The sequence below is a fragment of the Haplochromis burtoni genome, unplaced genomic scaffold (assembly GCF_018398535.1).
Source record: "Haplochromis burtoni strain Fernald_Lab_line unplaced genomic scaffold, NCSU_Asbu1 Contig_131, whole genome shotgun sequence".
Taxonomy (NCBI): Eukaryota; Metazoa; Chordata; class Actinopteri; order Cichliformes; family Cichlidae; genus Haplochromis; species Haplochromis burtoni.
This window is the reverse complement of record NW_024582492.1, coordinates 562,933-587,138: the sequence shown is the minus strand read 5'-3', so window position 1 is coordinate 587,138 and position 24,206 is coordinate 562,933. Positions and strand designations below refer to the sequence as shown.

General features: G+C 39.2%; 1 protein-coding gene across 6 annotated transcripts in view; it reads right to left on the bottom strand.

Moving 5' to 3' along the window:
• Nucleotides 1-1,333: 1,333 nt before the first annotated feature.
• pcloa (piccolo presynaptic cytomatrix protein a) overlaps nucleotides 1,334-24,206 on the bottom strand; it is a 56,849-nt gene continuing 33,976 nt past the window's right edge. For 2 of the 6 annotated variants that reach the window (XM_005930255.3, XM_042224183.1), the window contains 19 exons: nucleotides 23,074-23,121; nucleotides 22,378-22,460; nucleotides 22,106-22,181; nucleotides 19,935-20,060; nucleotides 17,954-18,062; nucleotides 17,554-17,618; nucleotides 16,918-17,102; nucleotides 16,140-16,190; nucleotides 15,847-15,977; nucleotides 14,457-14,483; nucleotides 13,305-13,398; nucleotides 12,158-12,229; nucleotides 11,824-12,070; nucleotides 10,989-11,246; nucleotides 8,470-8,611; nucleotides 8,254-8,315; nucleotides 6,220-6,354; nucleotides 4,528-4,673; nucleotides 1,334-4,437 (listed from right to left, as the gene is read on the bottom strand). In XM_005930255.3, the coding sequence (XP_005930317.1) occupies nucleotides 4,294-4,437; nucleotides 4,528-4,673; nucleotides 6,220-6,354; nucleotides 8,254-8,315; nucleotides 8,470-8,611; nucleotides 10,989-11,246; nucleotides 11,824-12,070; nucleotides 12,158-12,229; nucleotides 13,305-13,398; nucleotides 14,457-14,483; nucleotides 15,847-15,977; nucleotides 16,140-16,190; nucleotides 16,918-17,102; nucleotides 17,554-17,618; nucleotides 17,954-18,062; nucleotides 19,935-20,060; nucleotides 22,106-22,181; nucleotides 22,378-22,460; nucleotides 23,074-23,121 (2,201 nt within the window). In that variant the 3' untranslated portion in view covers nucleotides 1,334-4,293. Of the gene's footprint in view, nucleotides 4,438-4,527; nucleotides 4,674-6,219; nucleotides 6,355-8,253; nucleotides 8,316-8,469; nucleotides 8,612-9,669; nucleotides 9,859-10,988; nucleotides 11,247-11,823; nucleotides 12,071-12,157; nucleotides 12,230-13,304; nucleotides 13,399-14,456; nucleotides 14,484-15,846; nucleotides 15,978-16,139; nucleotides 16,191-16,917; nucleotides 17,103-17,553; nucleotides 17,619-17,953; nucleotides 18,063-19,934; nucleotides 20,061-22,105; nucleotides 22,182-22,377; nucleotides 22,461-23,073; nucleotides 23,122-24,206 lie in introns of all 6 variants that reach the window. The other 4 variants (XM_042224185.1, XM_005930256.2, XM_042224184.1 and 1 more) reach the window with 4 other exon arrangements.

The window sequence follows — 24,206 nt, the reverse complement described above, 5'->3', positions numbered from 1 at the left end:
TTTTTTCAGTTTCCTGGCTTTAAAGAACAGCCCTCCAGGGTCGAAAGTACAGCAAGATTTCAGACCCATGGTTGTTGAGCCGAACAACTGAATCTTTTCTTCATGATGTTGCCGGGTGAAGCTAATGAGAAAAGCCTGTCCGTGGAGAATGTCAGACACCTTTTTTCAGACTTCCCAGTCTCCTTTGTAATCTTTAGTTGTATTGTGTTTCCTTTTCCCCATGCTTGCTTGCTGGTGTCTTACTGTTTGTCTCCATGACTTTCTTTGTTTTGCTGTCAGGTACTGCCTATTTTACTTTCATCCTTATATGTGCCTTATAGTGTCTCCCTGGTGTGCTGTGTAGTTTAGTCTTCATCTTTGTCATTGTGTGCTATCTATCTATCCATCTATCTTTGGATGGTTACATTTTGCTTCAGTTTAAGGTTTGGTTGTTTGTTTTTTAACACAATTTTGACTCATACCATAGACTGTATATAAAAAATGGGCGAAGATTCTACATCTCAAAGTTGAATTTTTTTTCTGACGGCCAACAGGGGGAATTCCATCTTCTCCTTTGCTCTTATGGTCTTACTGAATACAACATTATGTTAATCTTACTTGATGTAGTGACACCATTAGAGTTAACAAGGAGGATCAAACAGGGCATGCTATATGGTGCTGCTACATGCCACATTAAACCATATGTTACTATAGTGCAACACCGTATACCATATTATTATATTTATATATTTATATATATATATATATGAAAGTAACGTAGCATTATAGACGCATCTAAGCACGTGTCAGATATCCTATTATAGCACATTTTAGCATTATGCATACAAAGGGATCAAGGACCAACAAATAGCCTTGAGCACACATATACACACACCTGGTGCTGATTTGTCTTACAATGAAGCCGGACCAAATGATGCTACAGAAGGATCTGTCAGCAAGCCCCATCTGCACACTCCCACACAGTCACGAAAAGACTAATCAGTAATAAGTGAAGACACATGTGTGAGCACTGCAGGCTCGCGTAGGCTTGCTTGGACGTCACCACGGGGCTCCAACTGGCCAAAACGATAGCAGATGGCACCATCTTGTGGCTGTATTCTGTTACTTCCTCATATGCAAGCCATGTATGCAACCTCTCCCCCCCCCGGAAATATATACACACACACACACACATGTGTATTTATATATATATATATATATATATATATATATTATATATTAATTATATATATATATATAAAACACTGCAGTTTCCCAGAAATTGCACTTTCTACGTTCAAAATAATAATCTAACAGTGGAATATGCAGTAAACTCAATGCACGCTAACGATGCTTCATTTATATGATATTTAATATTTAGACATGGGGCAACAGCCATTTTTACAGCACATTTTGCATAATTTATCAATACCTCCTGTATACAATCACAAAACCATGACATTAGATTTCTTTTTTTTTTTCTGTTTACTTACAAGTGAAAAACCAGACAGGTTTTACAAGCATACTCTTTGTACACTCAGCATACATCATCAATTATAAGTTTTCTTCATAACTTCCCCCTCTATAACATTTGTTCTATATCTCTCTCTACACCATTCTTGTTTTTTCTTTAATAATATCCGGACACAAAAATAGTATGAACCACCAACAAAACATGCAACATCCAGTGTGAGCACATTTAAATTCTCCTGCAACTACTTGAGTTGTGAAGATAGACTTCTGTGTTAGACTCTGGTAAACTTTTAGTGTTTGGTGTAAAGGGTCAGGTAAATCTGGGTCCCTAAAAACAGACAGAAGCTCTTCCCTCGGCCTATCCACTGTACAGCGATCCAAGGAGAAACAACTCCCTGTTACTTCTAAGATCACGCGACTTTTTTTTGTTTGTTTTTTGTTTAGTTTTGACTGCTAAAAGACCTATTGCTTCCCCAAACCCCAGTATAAAAAACTATTTATTTACAAGGTTGAAGATAGAGATGGCATCTGGGTGTGTGTGTGCGTGTGTGTTTGTATAATTCATTGTGTGTTATGAGAAATTTTAGATAATTTAGACAGATAACATGTAAAGGAAGGGATACTGCATTAGAGCTAATGACATGCATGGACTTGGTGTGAAGATGCTACACACACACACACACGAGCACATGGATAGAAAGTTAAGAAAAGCAACCAAAAATGCACGTTGCACCTTACGTTTGAGGTGTGAAGTCCACTGATTACAAGGTTTTCTTTAGTTGCTTTTTTTTTGGTAATTCATACACTTACTGGAAAATGAAACAAATCGAAGGGGGAGGGCAAAACAAAGATAGGAATCATGACTAGGAATGTTCGATTTTCTTCCTTTGATTTATAGCTACGTGGAATTGGCGATTTTAATGTGAGCGTGTGTTCGTGCACAAGGGCAAAAAAGTTGGTTCTCTGAGTTTCAGGCCCCTCTAAATATTGTAAACAAGCACTACATAGTGTATAAAAACCTAATTTCTCTGTACATCTGATATGTACTGTAAACAAATATAATACAACATATGAAATTGTCTCACAGGCAATAAATAAAGATTAATATAGCAATACAAAAAAAATCACACGGTAAATAAAAAAAACCAAACAGAAAACAACAAATCATATTAAAGCAGTAACCATTTCGTGGAGGACATGAAAACATAGCAGTGCAAAATAAACAGAAATGCTTCCTCTCAAACCAAGTGTCATATTTCTGGCAAGTCAGGGTGCAGTTATTTACGCTATATAGTAGATGTTGCATAGAAATCACTCGGATATTTCACTGAAAATGTTAAATGAACCAGCCTTCCAGTCTTTTGACACCTGTACAGGACCTGTCTCATGAAATAATGGGCATAATAGGCGTTTAATGAAGTGCGCGTGGAGGTGGGACGAAACATCATCATGCTACTGTTACAGCATCGCGTCTTAGGATCGTAACTCTGGGTAGTTCCTGGTCTATAGTTTCTCACTTTCCCAGTGAAAAAATAATAATTTAGCAGGATGATGATGTTAGTTTTACATTCTAAGCAGAAAAAGTGCAAAATACTACAAAAGCGAGTGTCGTCGAGTTGACTGCCCTTACGAACGAAAGCAAGACTGATGCAAGACTTCTAATGTGCTCCAATCTTACAAGGAAAAAGAGGAAATGCTTAACTCTCATATAGTAAACGTCTCACATTCTAAGGGGCAGCATCATGAATAAATAAAACCTCTATGCCACAATCATCAAGACTTGATTGTCTGTGATAAAGATATCTATATATATCTATATATCTATATCTATATATGTAGAATAATGTCCAGCTATGACACTTCACTATATACAAAGTGAACCTTGGAGGTGGTTTTTTTTTTGTTTTTTTTTGTTGAACATGTGGCACTCCATACCAAATAGATAGACTCATGCGCACAACATGTAATGTCCAATTTGATATATATTAATATTGATGCTATATCAAACAATAGTCATCATTGGATAACATCAGGGAAAAATCAGATTAAAAGGGTAGGGAACAAGTAGTTTTTGTTAATAAAGTCAAAAACATGCTTGCAATATTTTCTTTTTGTATTGAACTGGAATGCTAGGTAGTGTATTATAAAATATACTTCCTTCCCAGAATAGATTGTTAAAGTACTTAAATAATTGAGGAGAAGACAAATCATAGAACTCTACACTAATATCATAATACAAAAATAAATAAGAGGTCTCTATAGCAGAGTCTTTACTCTTTCATTCCCAAAACGCTTTGTAAATCAATACAATAATAAAGCGAGGGTGAGTGCCCCATTTAAAGAACATTTAATGGATAAAACGTCAAAAGAAATCAATTCGAATCTATAAGTGTGTCCATTCCCTGTATCTATTAGATTTGAAGTTCTGTGTGAATGACTGTGTGCAATGTCGTGAGCATGTGTGTGTGTATGTGAGATAAAGTGTGTAATACCTGGTTGATTCTGCACTTGACCTCTGAACTCAGCACCTGTGTTCTTCTTCTAAGTCCTGGCTACACTGCTGTACACTGTATGTCCTGTAAACATGTGTTTATTCCCTGTAAACACATAATGGTTTCCTCCAAGTTTTTCACATAATCAGAGCAGATATCATCATTTGCTGAAAGCATTTTTCCCAAATAGCAAGCTATGCGAGCCCTGAAACAAAGGTTGAAGAAAAAAATCCCCCCTCTTCCCGTGCCCAGACCTTCCAGAAGACTGAATCAGCGTTCCAGATGTGGAACCCAGATGTCAGAAACCTGTTTTCCACTTAAGCTTATTTCTTTTAGATTGAGTCCCCTCCTATGAGTGGATCTGGGCAGTGCTGGCAAGCAGCTTGTGCCAGCTCACCACTCGCTTGCGTAAATCAACTTTATCCAGCCACACGTAGGCCTCGCCTATTAAGGTCTTCTTCACAAATTTGCCACCGTTGGACACCAGGAATAGCTGGAAAGAACAAAAAGCAGCAGTTTTGTGCGTGCTTAATGGGATGCTAACGTGGCATGTGACTGTGAACATACACTTTGTGTGGATTACCTGTAGCGCGTGTCCGGTGGGGTTCATGCAGAAGCGGAAGGTCTCATTAAAGGACGGCTCACGGTCGTGGCGACAAACCCTGGTCTTCTTCTTGATGATCCTTTTCTGGGTGGCGATATTCACCACGTAGAGCTTCACATAAAGATCTGTGGACAGAAACAAAGCAAAACAAAACAAAGTATGCGATTTCTCTGAGTGTGACTTCTGACATCTGCAGGAAAATGTCCTCCTATAATCATTCGTTTTAGGTATTTTTTAAAAGGTTTATTTAGTTCCATCCTATTTTTCCACTTAGGATTGGGGATTAAGAACATATATCTTTAATAACTTTTTATTAGTGCAATAAAAATGTGCCTTTTTTTTCAGTTTCAAGCTTGTAAATAAAGGCTTGATCCTTTCCTTCTGTATCATATTTCAGGATTTAAGCAGATATCTTTTAAATAATTTCCTGTTTTCCTCTGACAGTTGTTTCTTGCAACCTGCTTTTAGTTTCACTTCCCTGCTTCCTCGTTACCCTCCTGTGTCCACTTCCCTGATTACCCCTTTGTGTACTAATAGCCATGCCTTCCCTTTATTTTTGCCTCAGCATCTGCTCTCTTTCACAGTGTGGTTCACTTGCATATTTCTGTGATTACTTTGGATTCCCGATGGTTTGTTTTGGACTTTGTGTTCTCTGTATCAGTGCAATAAGATGGCTTTTGTTGCTTCAATCTGCCTTTTTGAGTGTGACTCCCAATTCTTCGAATCCTGACACTGGGTGTCTATAGCGAACACAGCTGCACTGAAAACGATACTTTTATATAACATATAAATAGTTTATATAACTGTCATAACTATAAAGTGTTACCATTATGAAACACCGAGCAAGATTCTGTACTGCAGAGTGACAGTGTATTCTCAGCTGAAATAAAGCCTTTTGTGCAGGTCCCATCTGGTAGCAAATGCAAATCAAGCAAGTGGCCGGCAGCTTGGGTATTAAGGAAGTAAATACTACAAGCAGAGGCAGTGTGGGCAACAATCTGCATTATATCAGCAGAAAGATTCATGTAATTGTGCTGTATAACTCCCAATGCATTTATCCAATGTGTCTAAATAATAATGCACAGAGCAATCTTTAAAGGCTAAATAGCATACGATTGTACTCTAATGAAGCTATTTGTATTTTTTTTAACACTTTAATTAATTTTCAATTAAAGGGAGTTACATACTGTAATGTATGCTACTACTCGAACTACACAGTTTCTGTCAAATATAACTCATAAATGGCACATCCCACATCTTATTTGCCCAGGCTTATGTTTCATTAGTGAGCCTTTCCAGTCTCTTTTTTAGCCTTACACATATACAGTACATATTACTTAAGGGTTAAATGCTCTACGTGGGCTGGGAAACACTTTATTGCAACACCAGTTGTTCTACTGCTATAAAACTGGCAAACATTTGAAGGGAAGCTAGATGCCAGAACACATATTTGTGTGGGCTTCCCAGCTGTTAAATGCGATATAAATTATGCGTATCATGGAAACTCTCTGTAAATATACTTTTTCCTCTCTTTCACCTTCCTCTTCCTAAAACACGGATTCTTGACAGAATGGATGACAATAAGTGATATGTCACAACAGCTTGCTCAGTTGGTGTACTTTAGCTTGGCATTGGTTCGGTCATGTGCATAGATCAGGTATTTTCAGTTACCAGGCAGGTGATCTGGAGTCTTGAACTTGTAGGTGATGTTACGACACTGAAGAATCTCAAGGACCAGGTGTTCACCTTCCGTCTTCATTTCCTTCTTCAAAGCGATCTTTATCTCTCCCATTACCTGAGTCTTACCTAAATGCATACACACATGAAGCTAAATATGCACTAGTCAAGTTAACCTTATTTATATGGCACATTTTAAAACAACAGAGGTGCTTTCCAGGCACCTTCTAAATGGGTAAAAAAGAAAAAAGTCAAATAAAAGAGCAATAGGATGTATTTACAGTGAACTTCAGCAAACTATTAGACCTCAAGTTAAAAGCTACTGAAAATAGGAAGGGCTTTAGAGCTAATTTAAGAAAATAAGGATGGGTATAAGCTCGATTATTACAATTATTTTAAATGTGGCATCTTTCAAAGTGGACGTACTCTACAGAGCACAAAGTGTGTGAATGCGATGACTAATATCTGACATGGTCTGCGAGCAATCACATTTATTGATTTAACAAGGACAAGGAGAAGTTATGATGAGCCTTGCCTGGCCTCTAGTTGCCTTGGCAACTGAATGGAAGTGGCAGTTGTGAAAGCTGGGTCAACAAGTCCCTGGCAAATGTAGGCTGTGTGTAAGTGCACTTTTATTACCCATGTTGTGGGGACATAAATCTGTTTACACAGTTACATTGTGGGGAAGCAGCTCCTTTCTCAGGACAATAACATAAATCTTTACAATTTAGGATGAAGTCTGGGGTTTAAGGTTGACTATATAGTCATATACAGGCAGGGATTTGGTTAAATCAGTGGATGGAATGTCTTCTGAAGTGATGAAAAGTGAGAAATCCAGTGGCACAAAAAGACAGAGCGCAGATGGTGAAACGATAAAAAGATAAAATAAGTCCATTTAAAATTACAGTGTCATAATTACAGTGTGGTATGTCGTAAGCCAAATTACAACATAAGAAGGAGTAAGAAATCATATAATAGACCAATAGAGCTGACTTAAAATTGGATGAGTAACTATTGTGAGCAGTTATAAAATATATACACTCCCCAGCAACTTTGTTAGGTACACCTGTTCAACTGCTCGCTCATATAAATATCTAATTAGCCAATCACATGGCATCAACTCAGTGCACTTAGCCACATGGCAAACATGGTAAAGGGCAACCCACTGAAGTTGAAACTGAGCATCAAGAATGGAGAAGAAAGGGGATTTATGTGTCTCTGAATGTGGCGTTGTTGGTGCCAGACAGCCTGGTCTGAGTAGTTTAGATCTACTGGGATTTTCAAACACAAACATCTCTAGGATTTATAGAAAATGGCCAGAAAAGGACAAAAATATCCAGTGAGCAGCAATTCTTTGGGAAAAAAAACTTGTTGATTCCAGAGTTCAGAGGACAATAACCAGACTGCTTTAAGCTGATAGTTAGGGCACCAATAACTCAAACAACGACTTGTTACAACCAAGGTATGCAGAAAAGCATCTTCTCCAAGGTTGGACGTTTGTGTGAAAGCACAAAACATCCAACCTTGAAGGAGATGGGTTACAGCATCAGAAGACCACACCGACAGCCACTCAGCCGCCAGCTAAGAACCGGAAACTGAGGCTACAATTTGCACACAATTGGACAAAAGATTGGAAAAATATTGCCTAATTTGACTGGTGTGTCTTGATATCTGGCGCAACATTTAGACCGCAGGGTCAGAATCAAGATAAAAGTATCGATGTAGTGTGTGCTTATATCAATGGTTCAGGCTGATGTGGTGAAATGGCAAAGGGCACTTTTCTTGATACCGTTTGAGCCCATTTAATACCAGGTGAGTCTTATTTAAATGCTACCTGTCAGTAGCTGCCTACCATGTCCAACCCCTTTATGGCACAAAACAACAAGGGACTAGTTTAAATGTTGGTCATGCAAACTTCAGGAGCCATTTGCTAATTGCACTCTTAGATAATCATGTCATGAATGTTGTAATGAATACACCAAAAACACACACAAAAAACATTTACTGTATAACAGATACATGCCCAACCTTCAGTGTCACTGTGTCCCAGTGATGATTTTATCACATCTGTGCCATTTGGGATCTTTCCACTGAGGAAGAGAAAAAAATATATCAATTATTTAAGTGCATAGCATATTACAATGTAATACAGTATATCTTTAGTACAGCGAGGAATAGTTAAGCAAATTAACATGTTTAAAATGCTAAAATGCCGCTCATTGTGGGATAAATAAATTGACTCACAATCGGGGCACTTGGAAGATAGCACTGTCCACCTCGTTTGCCTCTGCTTCCTCGTCCAGTAGGCTGTAGGCGCTGCCGCTCAAGCCACTATCTAACGAGGCTGCTGTGACCGGGGCATCTCCTGATTTGTAGGTTGACCGAGCTGTGCATAGATATCACCACACCCATCACGACAAAGACAAAGAAAGAAAAATTGCCCCTTCCCCTCCTCGGTTGGTTCCAATAATTAAAAAAAGAAAAAAACATGGGCCAGGTAGCATTACTTATTTGCAGCAGTGGAAATCTGCTATAAAACTTGAAAAGTTTTTGCTAAGGTCAAAGAGAAAGCTACTTTAAAGCACACAGGACTGGATCGCAATGAATAGCACACAAACACTGAAAGCACATGGACAGACATCTTTCTCTCAGCAAAGACAAGACAGTAAAAAGTCACATTTAAAATTTAAAACTTAAAACGCACACATAGAACCAGAGCGATATCACATGTATATGTTTATGCAGACTAAACAAGAGACACGAAGACTCCACTGACATCGTTAGTCGTCTACATGAAATAAGAATCGCGTTCCGATTCCTCAAGTTTAAGTGAAACTGCCTCAGTGTGCTTCAGTTTCATGTTTTCGGGACTTTAAAGAATGTTTACGACTGTCTCTTTATAATCTTTTTAACTGTTTAATGCAGGATATTTTAGATGATTTTAAATGTTTTAGCTTTTTTGCTCTCAAACTGCTGATCAGGCAGTGTGATAAGAATATGAATGAAGTAAGATGCGTGGATGCGGTGCACAAGAGGATCCATGCCGACACGTTTTTCTTTCAAGCCACTCGACACGGCATCAATGCCGGATTGCGAAAAAGCTCACTAATAACAGTTTAATGATGCAGCAGATGTGGCAGTGGCAAAGTGTTAACATTCAATGACTCATCTCACAGTTTTGGATATTGACTTCCTGGTATTAGTGAACTGTGTCGGTGGCCTTCAAGAAAAGTGTGTGCCATGTGTGCATGAATCTGTGGTGATGTGGCTGAGTGCAACTTTCTCTCTATCTTCCTGTCTCTTTTATGAATATTCCCCTCTTTCTTTCTGCAGGTGTGCGTTAGTAGTACTGCATCCTCTCTTTCTCTCACTCTCTCTTTCTCTCCTTGCTCCATCTGTGCTTCAGTCACACGACAGAGAGGAGACTCTTGGGCAAACTCTCACCTCCGGTGCTCTGCGGCCTCTCTTCTGACACGGCTTTCCTGAGGGTCAGGTGTCTGCCGTCTGCTCTGCTCCCTTTGGCCGACACAATCGATGGCAGGGCAGGCAGCCAGTCAGACTGGGCTCTCTGAATGGTGAGCACGCCCACTACGCTGTGTCTCTGGTGCCTCAGTGAGAGGCGGCCTCTTTGGCCTGGATGAGTTTAGTTTCACAGGCACGATGTCAAGGGGTCAACGCCGGGAAACAAAGGTCATGGTGTCGGAATTCAAATTGGAAGGAGGGAGGAGCGAGATGGAGATTCAGAGAGCGGTTTATCTTCATCATGGCAACCAGCTTGACTGTCAATCACATGCAGCCACAGTGTGCAGTGCCCCTCCCACATCACTATTGGGTGGGGCGTGCAGCATCTACTGAGGTGCATCGTGGGTCCGGTAGTTGTTTAAACAGAAAAAAAAGGGTTGGGAGGGGGGGTGTAGCGGACTGCATGCACAGCCATCTCGGTGGAGGAGCTTCAGAAAAGCTGGTCGTTGTTTGTTAACAAAAAAGGAAATTATACAGAACTCAAAAAATAAAAATAAATAATAATAATAAAATCAAAGTAAAAATCCAAATAGGTAAATGATATAAGGGAGGGGACTGCAACTGTCTTCGGTTTTAAAGTCAGATCAGTTAAATGAAATGATTTAAGTTCTAGCAGGCAACAAAAGTCATTTTCTGAATTCTGAAGAATTATTTTCCTGATGAACTGTCCTCTGTTACGAAACTGTTTTATCAGTAATCTTTCATCATTAGAGCGAGCTGCTCTGACATTATCGCCAAGCTCGTTTGAACATCTTGTGCAAATCTGCTTTTTTCAGTTTCATTTATTTACTACTGTTTACACTGTCATCTTAAAATTAAAAGCTAATGTCAGTCAAAACGAAAGCTAATATTTAAGTTTAACTCCATTAAAGTACATTTAAGCCTCTTTATTACATATTTTTTAACACTAATAGGATTTTAAATAGTTAGAACTGGATACTTATTAGCTAGCATTATGCGTATTTGGAAGGAGGTCAAAATAAGTAAGGGTCAAAGACAGTGTGCTACCTTACAGGTGAGGTGCTGGCTGCTGACACTTGTGAATACATACAGAAGAGAAGCCATGAAAGGTTGACACACTGTGGATACAATGCTGAAGAGAACCAGAGTGTGAGGAGTGAGGGGAAACTAAGTAAGGAAAAGGAAATAAAGGAACGGGAAAAAAAAAAACTCAACAAAAGGTAGAACAGATGAGTGCGAGGAGGCCATGCTGCGTAGGCTTTATTTGCGTCTTGGTTTACTTGGTTGGAGGCGTTGTGGCGGCTGCTGCTGTGACTGCTGTTGGGCATCGCCCGTTGCTACGGCAGCGCCTCCTCTGCTTCCATTGAGGCTTTCCTGATGGTGCTGTCGTGCTGCGCTTTTGCTGGAGCGTGAAGCGCCGTGTGAGCGAGAGTGTTGGCTGTGTCCGTGGCTGTGGCTTTGGCTCTGGCCCTCGGACGGGGAAGGCTTCGATGTGCCAGGGCTACTGTGAGATTTCTCGATAGAGGGCACCTGTGTGTCTAAAACAACCAGATTCACCAAATTACCAAAAAAAAGGCTACCTTTTGCTTTTCTTAGTGGTTGTCACCTGATGAGCACCACTCACAACGAGCTGAGTTGCTGGCCAGTGAGATACTGAATCTAGCCAGTGTGTCTTATAGTCTATCATGCTCATTAAATTTGATGTTACTTTGAGGTTCTTTTTTAACTAGAATTCAAAGCCTTCCACGGCCATGTTGCCCTCTGTGTTAGGAGAAAGATAGAGGGAAGCTAAGGCAAGGCCTCTAAGCAGGGTGACATCATGGCAACCAAGAAAACAGACCACGAGAAAGCAAAAAGCATGAAGCGAAAGCTAGAATGGGTGCAAAAATGACTAGAGGAAGGTGGCGGTAATAAAGGAGACAAGACTGTAAAGAGAAAATGGACAGAGGTAGAGGTAGAAATAGAGAGAGCAGTGACAGGAAGAAAGCAAAAAAGAGAAAGAAAGGGATAAAGAAGAACAGACTACAGAGACGAGGAAACAGCAGAGAAGCAGCAGAGTGTTGTTAGGGGAAGATGGTGATTAAGTCGAGGTGAGGGGAATACATCGTGTCCTACCCTTGGCCGGATCTGGAAAGATCCCATGGCTTCGACTCTTGATGACAGATGATTTTGGGGAATCCTGATTATCATGCGAGGAGCCAGTGGTTTTAGGGGAGGAGTGCTGTGAGGAGGGTTTAGAAGAACTGTGACGACCCTGGCCTGAGTGCGAGCGTCTGTGGTGGTCCCCCTCGCTCTGCTCCTTGAGAGGGAGCCACCGCGGGATGTTGTCCAGCTGGACAGTGTTGGACAGATCAATAAGGACCTACAAGCAAATAGAAAAGTTTTTAAAAGTTATAGAAAACCTTTATGGATTCATATATGTATAAAATATAATATCAAAGGAGCTTACCTCCCCCAAGAAATCATTAGAGGAGCCCTTGTCATAGTCCCACACGCTCACCTCCAAAGTCTTCTTCTTAAGCTAAAATGTACACACAGTTGAAGAGTTCATAAAAAAGTTTCAAGTTTAAAGCTAAAGTTAAAGCAGTTTCACGCCTTCAAGCAGCTGAAAAACGAATAGAAACGGCGACAGAAGTTGGCAGTTTTGCTGTGATTGATACAGGCTCACTGAATCTAAAATGGGATCTAAACAGATATAATAAATCTCAGCGATACATCCATCTGCTCCGCTGAAAACCAGTGGCAACGATGACAGGTTGGCACAGAAGCAGAAAAAAAAAGCAATATATTGTGCTGCAGTTTTTTGTTATTTTCAATCTGGAAATTAATCAGTTGAGGGCTTTCTTATTTGTCCATTCATATATGAACTATTACAGAGTTATAGAAAAATGCCATTAAAAAAAAACAGCGTAAGATAACAATAACATTTTTGAGTGTCTGAGCTCATAGTGTCGGTTTACATGTTGCTTGAGTCTATAGCTATACTAGTGGTTTTGTTACTCTGTACTTTGGCAGAGCATGCTAACAAGCTCATGATGAAGACACCTCCAGCTTATGATATTATCATGCTGATGCAATTGTGTTTGCTTAGAAAAAACCCTAAAACATTTAAGTAAAGCAAAATATTAGCATTAAGACAGTAATATCAATACCATGCGTGAATAATAGACTGTATATAAAAGAGGCACCGCCACCCAACCATTTAGAGTATAAAGAGCAGCATGTAAGGAAGCAATATATGTTGATTCTATTTTCTTTCTAATTATATCTGGATGTGAGAGTGAAGAGCAAAGTTATCAGCTAATGTTAGCAAGCTTGGTTAGCAGGTTGCATACAGTTAAAAAAAATGGTACAGATACTGTATATGTGCACTGCAAAGACACAGAATCAAAGCTGGGAGACAAAAGTTTTGGAAACATTGTTGGTATGATTAATCCCAATTACACAAAGTGAGTCATATTACTGTATTTGTCAGATAATTAAATTAATAATTCTCCAAAAAGCACCAACACCACAGTACAGTGAGGCCCAGCTCAGTGGCTCAAACTAGGCTCAAACTGTTTTAGTGTAATCAAGTGTCTCTGACCACACAGTACCTGTTCCAGGTGGATGTTCTTATAGATGACAGTTTGGTTCCACTCAGGGTTGATAGTCTTGCCTGCGTGTTTGGTCTTCCTCTTGTTTTCAGCACTGGGGGGAACACATCACAGCAACACACACTTGGTCAACGACATGTATGCAAATAACATGCGTGTCAGTGAACCTACGCATTGCAGGGAGCAGAAGATACTGGAGTAGGGCACAATGTCACAGTAGAGGGAAAAGAATGAATGTGATGCACATTGTTTGGATGGTAACAATGTATGGGCCTATGTGCATGGATAGCAGGGTATGATGTCAGGGTGTGCTGCAAAAAAGTCCATTTCAATGCCCATCAAGTCATTTAGTTTCACAGAATTTTGATGCATTGAAAGAACAAATGTTTCAGGTCTCCAGTAAGAAGAAAAGCACCAATAGTCCCAATGACAAAAACAAACGTAATGACCGTATACCAAATGGTTTTTTTTTTTAACCTATTCTGAGTTAAGATATTTCACATGAAAAAGTTATGCTGGGCATCAATAAATGACTTGTTGACATGGATATTTTTGCAGTGTGTAGGGTTTGAGTTCAGACTGTAGCATATGAGTAAGTTTGGAAGAGTTAGGTTGGAAAAGACAGGGACAATCTACTCTATACTGGACAACAATGGTATGAATTGGCCGTAGGGCAAAATAATAGTGTACACTGGATGTGGATGCAGGGCACTGAGGGTACATTATGATGTCAGGGCACAATGTAGGATATTACTGAGGGATTTTAATAACAAAACAGGGTCAAAATCTAGGGTATTGGGGCCGATGTTAGGGTTTCAAACTACGATGGTTAGAAAGGAAAAACAGACCATCTACCAGAAAAAGACAACAGTTAACTCTGAAAACAACACAGGGGACTATTAGTTTATATGTGGTAAGGAAAACAGATGGTAAAATAATAATATCTGGGGCATCCAAAGAGAGTATCATGAAATAATGGATACTAAGGGAAATATATTCAGGTTGAAGGGAGTTAGTAGGACTGAACTAAGTGACTTTTATCAATAAACTTCCAGAGAGAAATTGACCTTGCTCTTTTTTTGCCTTAACCAAAGTGACAACTAATTATCAACCAAAACAGAACCAAAGTGCCAAAGTGGGCAAGTCACATACCTGGCATTCTGGACAACCATGACCTGACTGAGGGGGTCCAGCATGCATTAAATATAGAGAACAACATACAGAAACAATAGTCAGAGGGAGGGTGGGGGCGGGTCAAAAAGTGTCTGTGGACTGTGAGGGGAGATTGAGTCTACACTTAGCTTAGGTTTAGCGTGTGATTTGTCAAGTGTGCCTTTTAGAAAGGGGCATGAACAGGAAGCTGCGGTCTGCTGCAGTGGTGGAAAGAAATTTTGCTATAGTGTGTACATGACTGCATGTATGTGTGCTGAGAGGACTCCCAAGTCACGTGACAGATCTTGTGGCAACCGGAGTGGAGATCTGTCACTCATGAGCCAGATCGCGCAGTCTGATTTATTTCTTAAAGTTTCTGCTGCAAGAGCTGAAGGCTCAACATTTGTTTTACGTAAAACAAAATAAAACCCACTGTTTTTTTTCTGGCTTCTCAGTATTGAGACGCTGTCCCACGTAGTTGCCAGAAGACCTGCGATGCAACTGAAAAGCCTCTCTATGGATTGCAGCTGGCATTGATAGCTGTGAGATTCCATGTATACACACACAGGGTATACACGAGTATGTGCACACATGCCTTTAAGTGTGCATGTTTCCATAACCACTTTAAAGTGGCCGTAGGGCTTGTGGCTGCCATTCTCTCAGTTTCTTTAGCATAGCCCCAAACCCATTCATAACTCACAGTGGCATCGGTGCATGAGTCAACCCGAAGGCGTGTGAGAGTGGCAGCTAAAAACCCCACAGCTATACAGTATATTATTACTTTTATCTGAAATGATCCCTGGAAAAAAACAAAAAACACTCTCTCGAGGGACCTCATCTCATTCCGAAGAGAAGGTGGGAGAGTCAATTGCATTACAGTGCAATCACAGCGGGAAAGGGAGCAGTAGACTTAAGCAGGAGTCTGGATTGTATTGCAAGTAAATATGAGAGCTATTGATTTTGACTGCACTCACACCTACAGAGGAACACACATCAACAGGGGCAACTCAAGTGCCTCATTATATTTACATAATGTTTATGCCATTCGGGAGCAAAAGAAATGGGCTGCTGAGTTTTGGACTTATACTATGTCAAAATAAAAGACGACCTTATGCATAGTAGCACATAGGCGTTATGGAGTTCATATCAGAAACATCCATGTGTTGCACATTGAATGATGTCATGATAAGCCAAAATCAATTGTACATCGATTTTAAAATGAATGGAAACTAAGTTACTGCTTAACAGACTGGCTGTCTGTGTAGCCTAGATGGGAAAAAAGATCTTAGCTAGAATGCTGCTACTGCTTCTGAAAATCTGTATACTTAATTACTTGTTCTAGCTCTGAAATCCTTAACATGTTCTTTCAGTCTAAACACTACTAACTCACCCTCTCCCTGGCAGGAGATACACTTTAACGAATGGATCGGAGTAGCCATTGTTATCCCGCGGGGCAAGGTTTCTGGCCTGCAGGACGTGAACTATCAAGTTGCCAAGCTGCTTGTCATAGTGGATTTGAAGCTGCAAAAAGAAACACAACTGAATTACAATAGATTTGGCTGCATTTTAGTCTTGCATCTATCTAATTTTAGCAAAAATAACATCCATCTACTCAGATTCTATACTCTTAGAATTAAATCTACACAGATTACAGATTTACAGTAATAGTTTTGTGTCACAAACCTGTATCTCTCCGGATACAGGGTGGGATTGGCTCTTTGTTCCCTCTGCAATCTGTAAAAGATGAAAACAACATGGTGAAACACGCAAAAGTGTAGGTGGAACTTTTGTGTGTACTGGTAGCTGATTATAAGGTGGTGTACAGTACTTTATGCTGCACTTTAGGCTAAACTGTGAAGTCTCCAAATCATAGAATCTGTGCATCTGATTCAGGGATCCCTTCAGATAATTGACATCCTTTAAAAAAGACATATACTGTTACCTAATTTTAACTAATAAATAATTATATTATACACATCTTAAATTCATATTGAGTTAGAGGTAGATATATCTCTTATGAAATCAAAGAAAACTACTAGCAAACGTTAAAACAAAGTTTAGAAGAGCTCTTCAGAAACTCTCTGCAGACAGAGGCATAGCTTCAAAATAAACTTTCCCAGAAACTCAATATTGCAATCTTAATGGTGCTTACAGTGCAGCTAGGACTGCTATAGTCAAAAGAAGACCATGTACTTCCATCTCCATGGATTTACATGAGTAGAGCAAGCATCAATATCAAAGGTTGTGACACAGAGTCAGAAACAGCAAAGGAGAAAAGGAGGAGCTGGGGCGAAGGTTGGTTGCAAAGCAGCTTGCAGATTTGCAGCAACTGTGGGTAAGCTAAAAAAGCCTGTGTGAATAGCATGCTCTACGGTATCTGTGGATTGTGGCTGGGGTTGACATGTTTGCTTGGCTGCCTAAAACGTAAAGAATGTGATTGATAGCGTGCCTCTAAACTCGCCTTGCTGCTGTGACGTTTCTTGCTGACTGAGGGGGATCCTGGCTGACCGGGGCTGGAGGTTGCTGAAGTGGTGGCAGGCAGGCTGGAGGAGGAGGTGGACAGTGGAGCCTGCTGCTGTGACACTTTCTGCAGCTCGGCCGCTAGCTGCTTGGGATCAACACCTGGAGATCTGGGAGGTCTGTCACCTAGAAAGTTAACACATATGGCTATGAGTACAGATCATCATCGCTGCACATAACAAACCAAAGGATCTTGACAATGATCTGTCTAGGGACCAAATGAATCATCACTATGGCTCTTAACCCAATTCACTTCCAAGTCAAATTCAATGGAAAAGAAAAGTGAATATTAAAGTGCCACAATAGAGACAGCTCTGTGAAAACAATCGCATGTTTCCAGAACTGTTCTGTGTAACAGACTGAGGAACTAGGCCACAGAAAAAAAAAACATGGCTCAACTTGAGAGAAAAAAGAGAGCTGAAGATAAAAAGAAGAAGAATATGAGAAGAGCATCTGAAAATAACAAGAGACAAAAGTTAATAGGGAAAAATTGAGGACAGAGGAACAGGAGTGAGGAGGAATCAGTGGAATCAGTTCCAGTTGAAATTATAATAAAAATAATTAGGTAACAACTTACCTTTGCTGTGCTCCTGGAAATCTAGGTGCTGGGAACCCTCAGACTCTGCCAACATGTTGAGATCCCTGTTGGAAAAATTACATTTCATACATTTCTGAAAAGTGAAACTAAAGGAATTAAATGACAAGGAAAAAAGACAAAAAAAGGTACTAGAAAAGCCACGAAAACATCACAGAAATGGAGAAAAAAATGATGTGACAATAGTTAATTAAAAAACAGGACAGCAAAGCTAGTGATTAAGACTAGCTTTTAAATATTAGACATGGGGCAACACTAAAGTCATGAAGAGGTTAAAATGATCCATCTTAAATATAAAGAAAAGAAAAGACAAGAATGACACTATGGCGGGTTGAACAGAGTGCACAAGAGAAAGATTGCAAGTGACACAGGTTATACTCACAGTCTGACACACACTTCTGCCTCATTACACGGCTGTCCAACGAGCCCTTGTACCTCTTCATAGGTTTTCCCCGTCAAAAGAACACCATTCCACTCCAGGACCTGCATTCCTATATACGATTTGCACACCCAGAAGAGCAATCAATATTGATCCTGTATTTTCCCACATCCAGTGCTGTACAGACGCATCCCTCTAAATAAAAAAAGGAATCAAAACCTATCTCATAAAACAATCAAATGATTAAAAAAATCAATCCATTCATTTTAGTCATTAGTTATTAGTTAAGAGCAAGCAGAGTAAAAGGGTCTGTTTAATCTTAAAAATATATCATTTACAATCAAATACACTTTTCTCCAACCTGCTTTAGCAGTGACAGATGTTTCCCAGGACAGGCTGATCATTTCTATATATAAAATAGCGCAGTGATATTCCACTCAGCACAGCAAACCCACCGCATGCTCCAAAACACACCCTGCACGCTGGCAGGACTTACACGGATTGAAACAGCTCATCAGGAAGGTCCTCTGTTTTCGACGGTACTCTCGAGCTGCGTGCATATGTGACAGGAAAGCTAGAGTACACTGTATTCCCACACTGGTATTATTCATCAACACCCTTGAACTGTATATAGTAGCTTTTGGAGGTTGAATTCCAACGATCAAACAAGCACCCATTCATACACACACACTCCTTCTGAGACACAGAGCCTCTACCCCTGTTGAATCTGACAACGTTTCTCCATATTCGCACCAGACAGAGTGAGGCATCGTGTTCCCACTGGCAGAACTGAAGTAATTTGCAGCCATTCTGCTCGGTGTTGATGACAGGGTTACGGGTGTTATTATGGTTGAGGTGTCTGGCTAACGGCACCACAGATGTACCTTGACTCTTGGACTACAGCAGCCGCTAACAGTTTTAGTTTTTTCTCTGTGTTAGAATAAAATGCGTGACACAATTGTTCTGTAGGATGTTGTTGAATCCTCTGGCCTTTGACTTAAAGAACAACTTTCAGTATCATATTTCTATCTTTTCATGGCACTGTTCTCTCTGGAACCCTTTATAGCGTGCTTACAAAAAAGTGGAGAGCGTTAAAGCAAAATAAAGCAGCCATGTACTACAATAAAAAGGAAACAGGAGGAGAGGTAAACAAGAGCAGCGAGTGGTCATGCTCAAGTGCACATAAACACATCCTCAGAGTACAGGCAGATGGATTATACACGTCTAAACTGTCCAACCTCAAGCTTTACTGATTTTGTGACACCCTTCATGTGAGTATGACTAGGAGTTCACTGATCTCATTACTCCCCTATGTAAAAATCAATATAATGTGTTCCTGTTACACACAAAACAAGCAATTTATTGTTAAAAAAAAGGCCATATCTGTGGGTTAAGAACTATAATATAATGATTTGTATTTTAGAACAGTCATCAAATAATACAATAGATTTGTTAAGAAAATAACTCTGCTATCATGACACAGCCATTAGGTTCTATCTCCATTCCAATTAGTCAAAAGGTGAAAAATGATAATAAAATGATACAAATATAACTGCTGGTTTAAACACTCAACACCCATAAGCTTCTTGTTTTTGGTTCTCATCTCTCATGACCAAATGTGAGTCATGGCCCGTCGCCTGCAGGTGATAAAGCTAAATGCAAATGAAGACCTATTTTTGTAATCTCCCTGTTTCTCTCACTCCAACTACATGTTCGATTCTTTCAGTCTGTCAGCTGCGAACGACCAAAGATGTAAATGCACCCAAATTACACGCGTGAAGAAAAAGTTTGTTTGGCATGCTTGTTGAATTTTATATGAGAAGACTGAAACATTTTGTATCTTAATTTTGTATCGCACAATACCTTATGGCACCCCTTAACTGTATGGCAGAAGACTAGTGAGTTATCAGTCACATTGTAGTTACACTCCATTTACTCTACTTAATTTTCACAATAAGAGATTTAATTAGATGAAAGAGCTTACCTTCAAGAATCTTTCCTGTTTGTTCTGCCGCTCCACCAGGTAACACTTTGGCAACATATGCTCCAATGTCTCCATTACTACCAGGGACCTCTTTTCCTCCGACCACTCGGATACCCAGACCATTTCCTGTTAATGCCCCAAAAGAAAGACTGGTGAGTGTTTATGGTAGAAGTAGCCCACAGTCTACAACATTTATAATTCAATATATGATTTCTTTTGTATGACTGTACACAAAAAAAAACTCGTCAAATAACATAAAAGTGTGACTATTATGTAGAAAGCCAAATACACTGACTACAGAGTCAGACAAAATAAAGACTGTATAAAAGACATGACCTGAATTCTTTTTAATGGCCACAAGGGGGCAATGCCTATGGTTTCAAAAAATGGAAAAGTGCTTTTGAGTTTGAGTCAGTTTTGAGTCTCAGTCGCTTGTTTTAGACCAGCGGTCCCCAACCCCCGGGCCACGGACCGGTACGTGAGTCATTTGGTACCGGGCCGTGAGAGTGAGACTCGGGTGTGAAATGTATGATTTTCAGGGTTTTTATCAGTTTTTAGTGTTATTTTGTTATCGTTTTTTCGTTAACTCGGTTTTCCTGGGTCTTTTCACGTGTGTTATGAATAAATCTTCTTTTTTTCGGTACCGGTACTAGTTTTATTTTGTTGTATTTATCCGCGACACCTTAAAGGCCGGTCCGTGAAAATATTGTCGGGCACAAACCGGTCCGTGGTGCAAAAAAGGTTGGGGATCGCTGTTTTAGACCATATTTAATAAAGCATTAGGTCCATTTTCTAAACCCTTGTCATACCATGGTCCAGAACTGAGGATTATTAGAAATAAGCTCATTGGCTAACTACTTGTGATTCACGAGTCAACGCCCAATGAGCATGCAGTTTCACAGCCAGACGTGCCCCTTTCTCAAAACCTCTAAGTTTTGAGACCAACATGGTGAAAATCCTCATCTTGAGGCTCCTAAGGAGACTTCACAAACCAAGAGGTGACGTAGCTGTGGCCATCTTTTATACTGTCTATGGTCAAAATAGAATTAAGCCTGTAATTTGATATTTTGTATCAAATTAAACATGTAAGTTATTTACTAAAAATACAATAATTTTTCAGAGATAAGCAGGTAAAATGTAGCTAAAAGTTATGGGTTTAGATATCGTGGGAGTGGGAATTAAGCTAGGGAGCTAGCCATAGCTAAAGCTAAAGCTCATTATAGCATACTTGCTGGTTTTGGCTAGCTGTAAACTTTTGACTGAAATATATGCACTTTGATGCAGTCTCTGAAACTTAAATTACTAGATGCTTAATCCAAAACTGATGAGAAAACCCAGCTAAACTCCAGGTAAAGCTTAATAGCTTAAATTGATATGTTAATTTAAATCACAGTCTTAAAGAAATGTGTGCATCATTTTGTTTGCAGATTTTCTGTGTCCAGCAGCAGTTTAGGTCATATGTAGGCAGCACACTGTCTACACACAGTACACTGTTAACTAGATTAAACCACTACCCTTGTATTGATTTTCTCAGCCTACATAAAGAGGCTTTCAATTACGCAAAAACAGAAACCTTACTAATTTTGAACCATGAAACCATTTTTTATGGTTATTGAAGCCAGAACAAAAACATTGCAGCAAAATGATTCAGTTCAGCACCGGGCGCTAGTAAACAAAACGCTTCCTTTCTGGGCTGCTTGTTAATTGCATAAGATAATCCTGAGTGTGAGGGATACGCCATTTTGAGCATGGCAATGACTGATGAGCGTGGAGGAGAGCCAAATCGAAAGGGAAGCCAGGAAATGAAATGCTGGGCTGCTTTGAGCCTGGAAGAGTTGTGTGATGCAACATATAGGCTAACAAAGTGACCTGCTAGTTTGCTGAGATTTGGCTGGAATATTAAGTAATATGCATTAAGCTAACTAGTCATGCTCTGTAAACCCAAAAAGATCTAGGTTAATGTCTATATTTTGTTATGCATATTTTGTTGTCTATCCTTTGTAAATATTTTTATTTCATTTATTTTATAACATTCTTATTCCTAATTATATTTGATGCAGTCCTAACTGACTGTACAACAGTCAATAACACATGAACATACATGCCTTTCTGACTGTATAGTCAGTCACTCTACCATTAACATGATGCTCCTGTAAACTGTGTTACTTTACCTGAGACACTGCGGTCTTTAGGATCCCTCTGCAGTTTGACCCTGAGGTGAGGGAAGGGGTAGTATGGACCTTTTCCCTATGGCCCATACACAATGGTAAGACGTTAAGTGCCTTGTGCTACTATACAAAAACCATACACCATTCATGCAACATATTTATATATATATTTATATATATCAAGATGATTCCATGTGGATGCATGCAGCTTGGTATTTCATAGATGACACTTTGAGAACTTTACTACAGTGTATGTGTGTTTTTTCCTCTTTCACCTGTCTCTTCTCCTGTCCGTTCTCCGACCGCCCATCTCTCGGTTTGTCAAACCAATCTGTCTCTTCCCGTCTAAGGTGGTAGGCTTCAGGGATAAAAACAAGCACAGCTTCAAAACCAATCTGAGAATCTGGACTTTTCCATCCACTTACAGAGGATGGTTATCAGGTCATTTAAAGGTGATTACATGCCATTGAAAAAACGTCTACATATTAGTTGTTAGGTTGCAAAAAATATGAGGAAAAAATATGAGCCAAACAGAAGTTTAATCTGTTACACTTTTTGCAAAGTAGGAAAACGATGCCAAAAACCAAAACAATTCCATATGTATGCACAGAAAATAAGGCAGATTGAGAACGATTAAAGCACTATTAGTACAACACAGTAGCATAAACTAAATCTATCTTGCCATACTTGTCGATAGATGTAAATGTTGGGTATATTTCTACAATTTTTCTCCAGTTGTTAGGAAGGTGAATGAGTCTCCTCCCCAACAAGTGTGTGATGAATCTTATGAAAACTGTAAAAAATGTAAAATCATTTAAATTTGTTTTAAATTTCCAATATAAGTATTGTTTGTATTACCAAATTTGAAATGTCTTAAACCTCCCCAACATTTAGACACCATTTTGTTGATATGCATTTTATTTGTGGTGCAAGTTAATATATTAGCGTAGAGAACTGAACTAATACTCTACCATTGGTTGCATCGTCTCTGTTCAAAGCCATCAGGGAATCACTTAGGGCTGCAATCAAGGCAAACGGGTTTAATGTATTATAAAGTATGAATAAAATATTGGGATCCATATGAATCAATAGGTAAATAATTAAACTGCATTCAAGACAACTCAGACATGGCATCTTTAAGCATATGAAACAAAAAGATAGGAAATGTTAATATGAATGTAGTTTGCACTTAATGACAGCCCATTTTGCATCCTGTTTTAGTAATACATTGTCCTCAGCTTAAAGTTTAGAAGTTCTAGAGCTGCTTTATAGAAGTCGTTTTTGAAACACATGATTTATTGCGAACCACTTCCATCACGACAGCAAGTGCTGGCAACAATAATGTTTTTTCCCCTTTCCTGTTGTAATAGTGCTTTTGAACCACTGTTTTGGAAAAAAACACTGTCCTCATATGTATGACAGCTCATTTGCTTTCAGCTATAGAAGCTGCAGCAAAAATAATGAACTATGTTTGCTTAACAGAAGTTAATCAAATGATCAGATTTTCGGTGATCTTCTTACATGAAGGAGGCATGCATGCATTTCATGCAGCATAAAATCACTCATGTATCACAGTGCACAAAAGCAGATATTTAAGACAAGACATGCATGTAAAAGTTTTATATTTATTAACACAGAAGTATTGCAAAGAAATATCATGCATTTCAAACAAAATGAAACAAAACAAAACAAAAAAAACATTTTAAATCTTCCTATAGTTTAGTCTTACTGGGTACTAGTAGAAAGTTAAATGCAATCATGGAATAACTAAGTAAATATCCTGTATTCACATTGCACATCAATAATCCAAAAATATATATTTGTATATTACTGTCTATGAAAATGCAGACAGGACACTATTATGCTTAAGAGAAATTGACTGAAACTGACAGAACTCTAACTTTTTGAGTGGCAAAGGCACTTTTTTCATTGCATCATTTACAGTGAAAACATTTTCTCTATGTGATCTATTTTAAAGGATCAATATACTACTGTCGTCTAAATGCTTAATTAGAAGGATTTAAAATACTTCAAGCATTTCAACAGCTACGTGTGACATCATGTTGAGTTTTAAAGTTGTATTTCTTGGGGGACGCCTTTCATG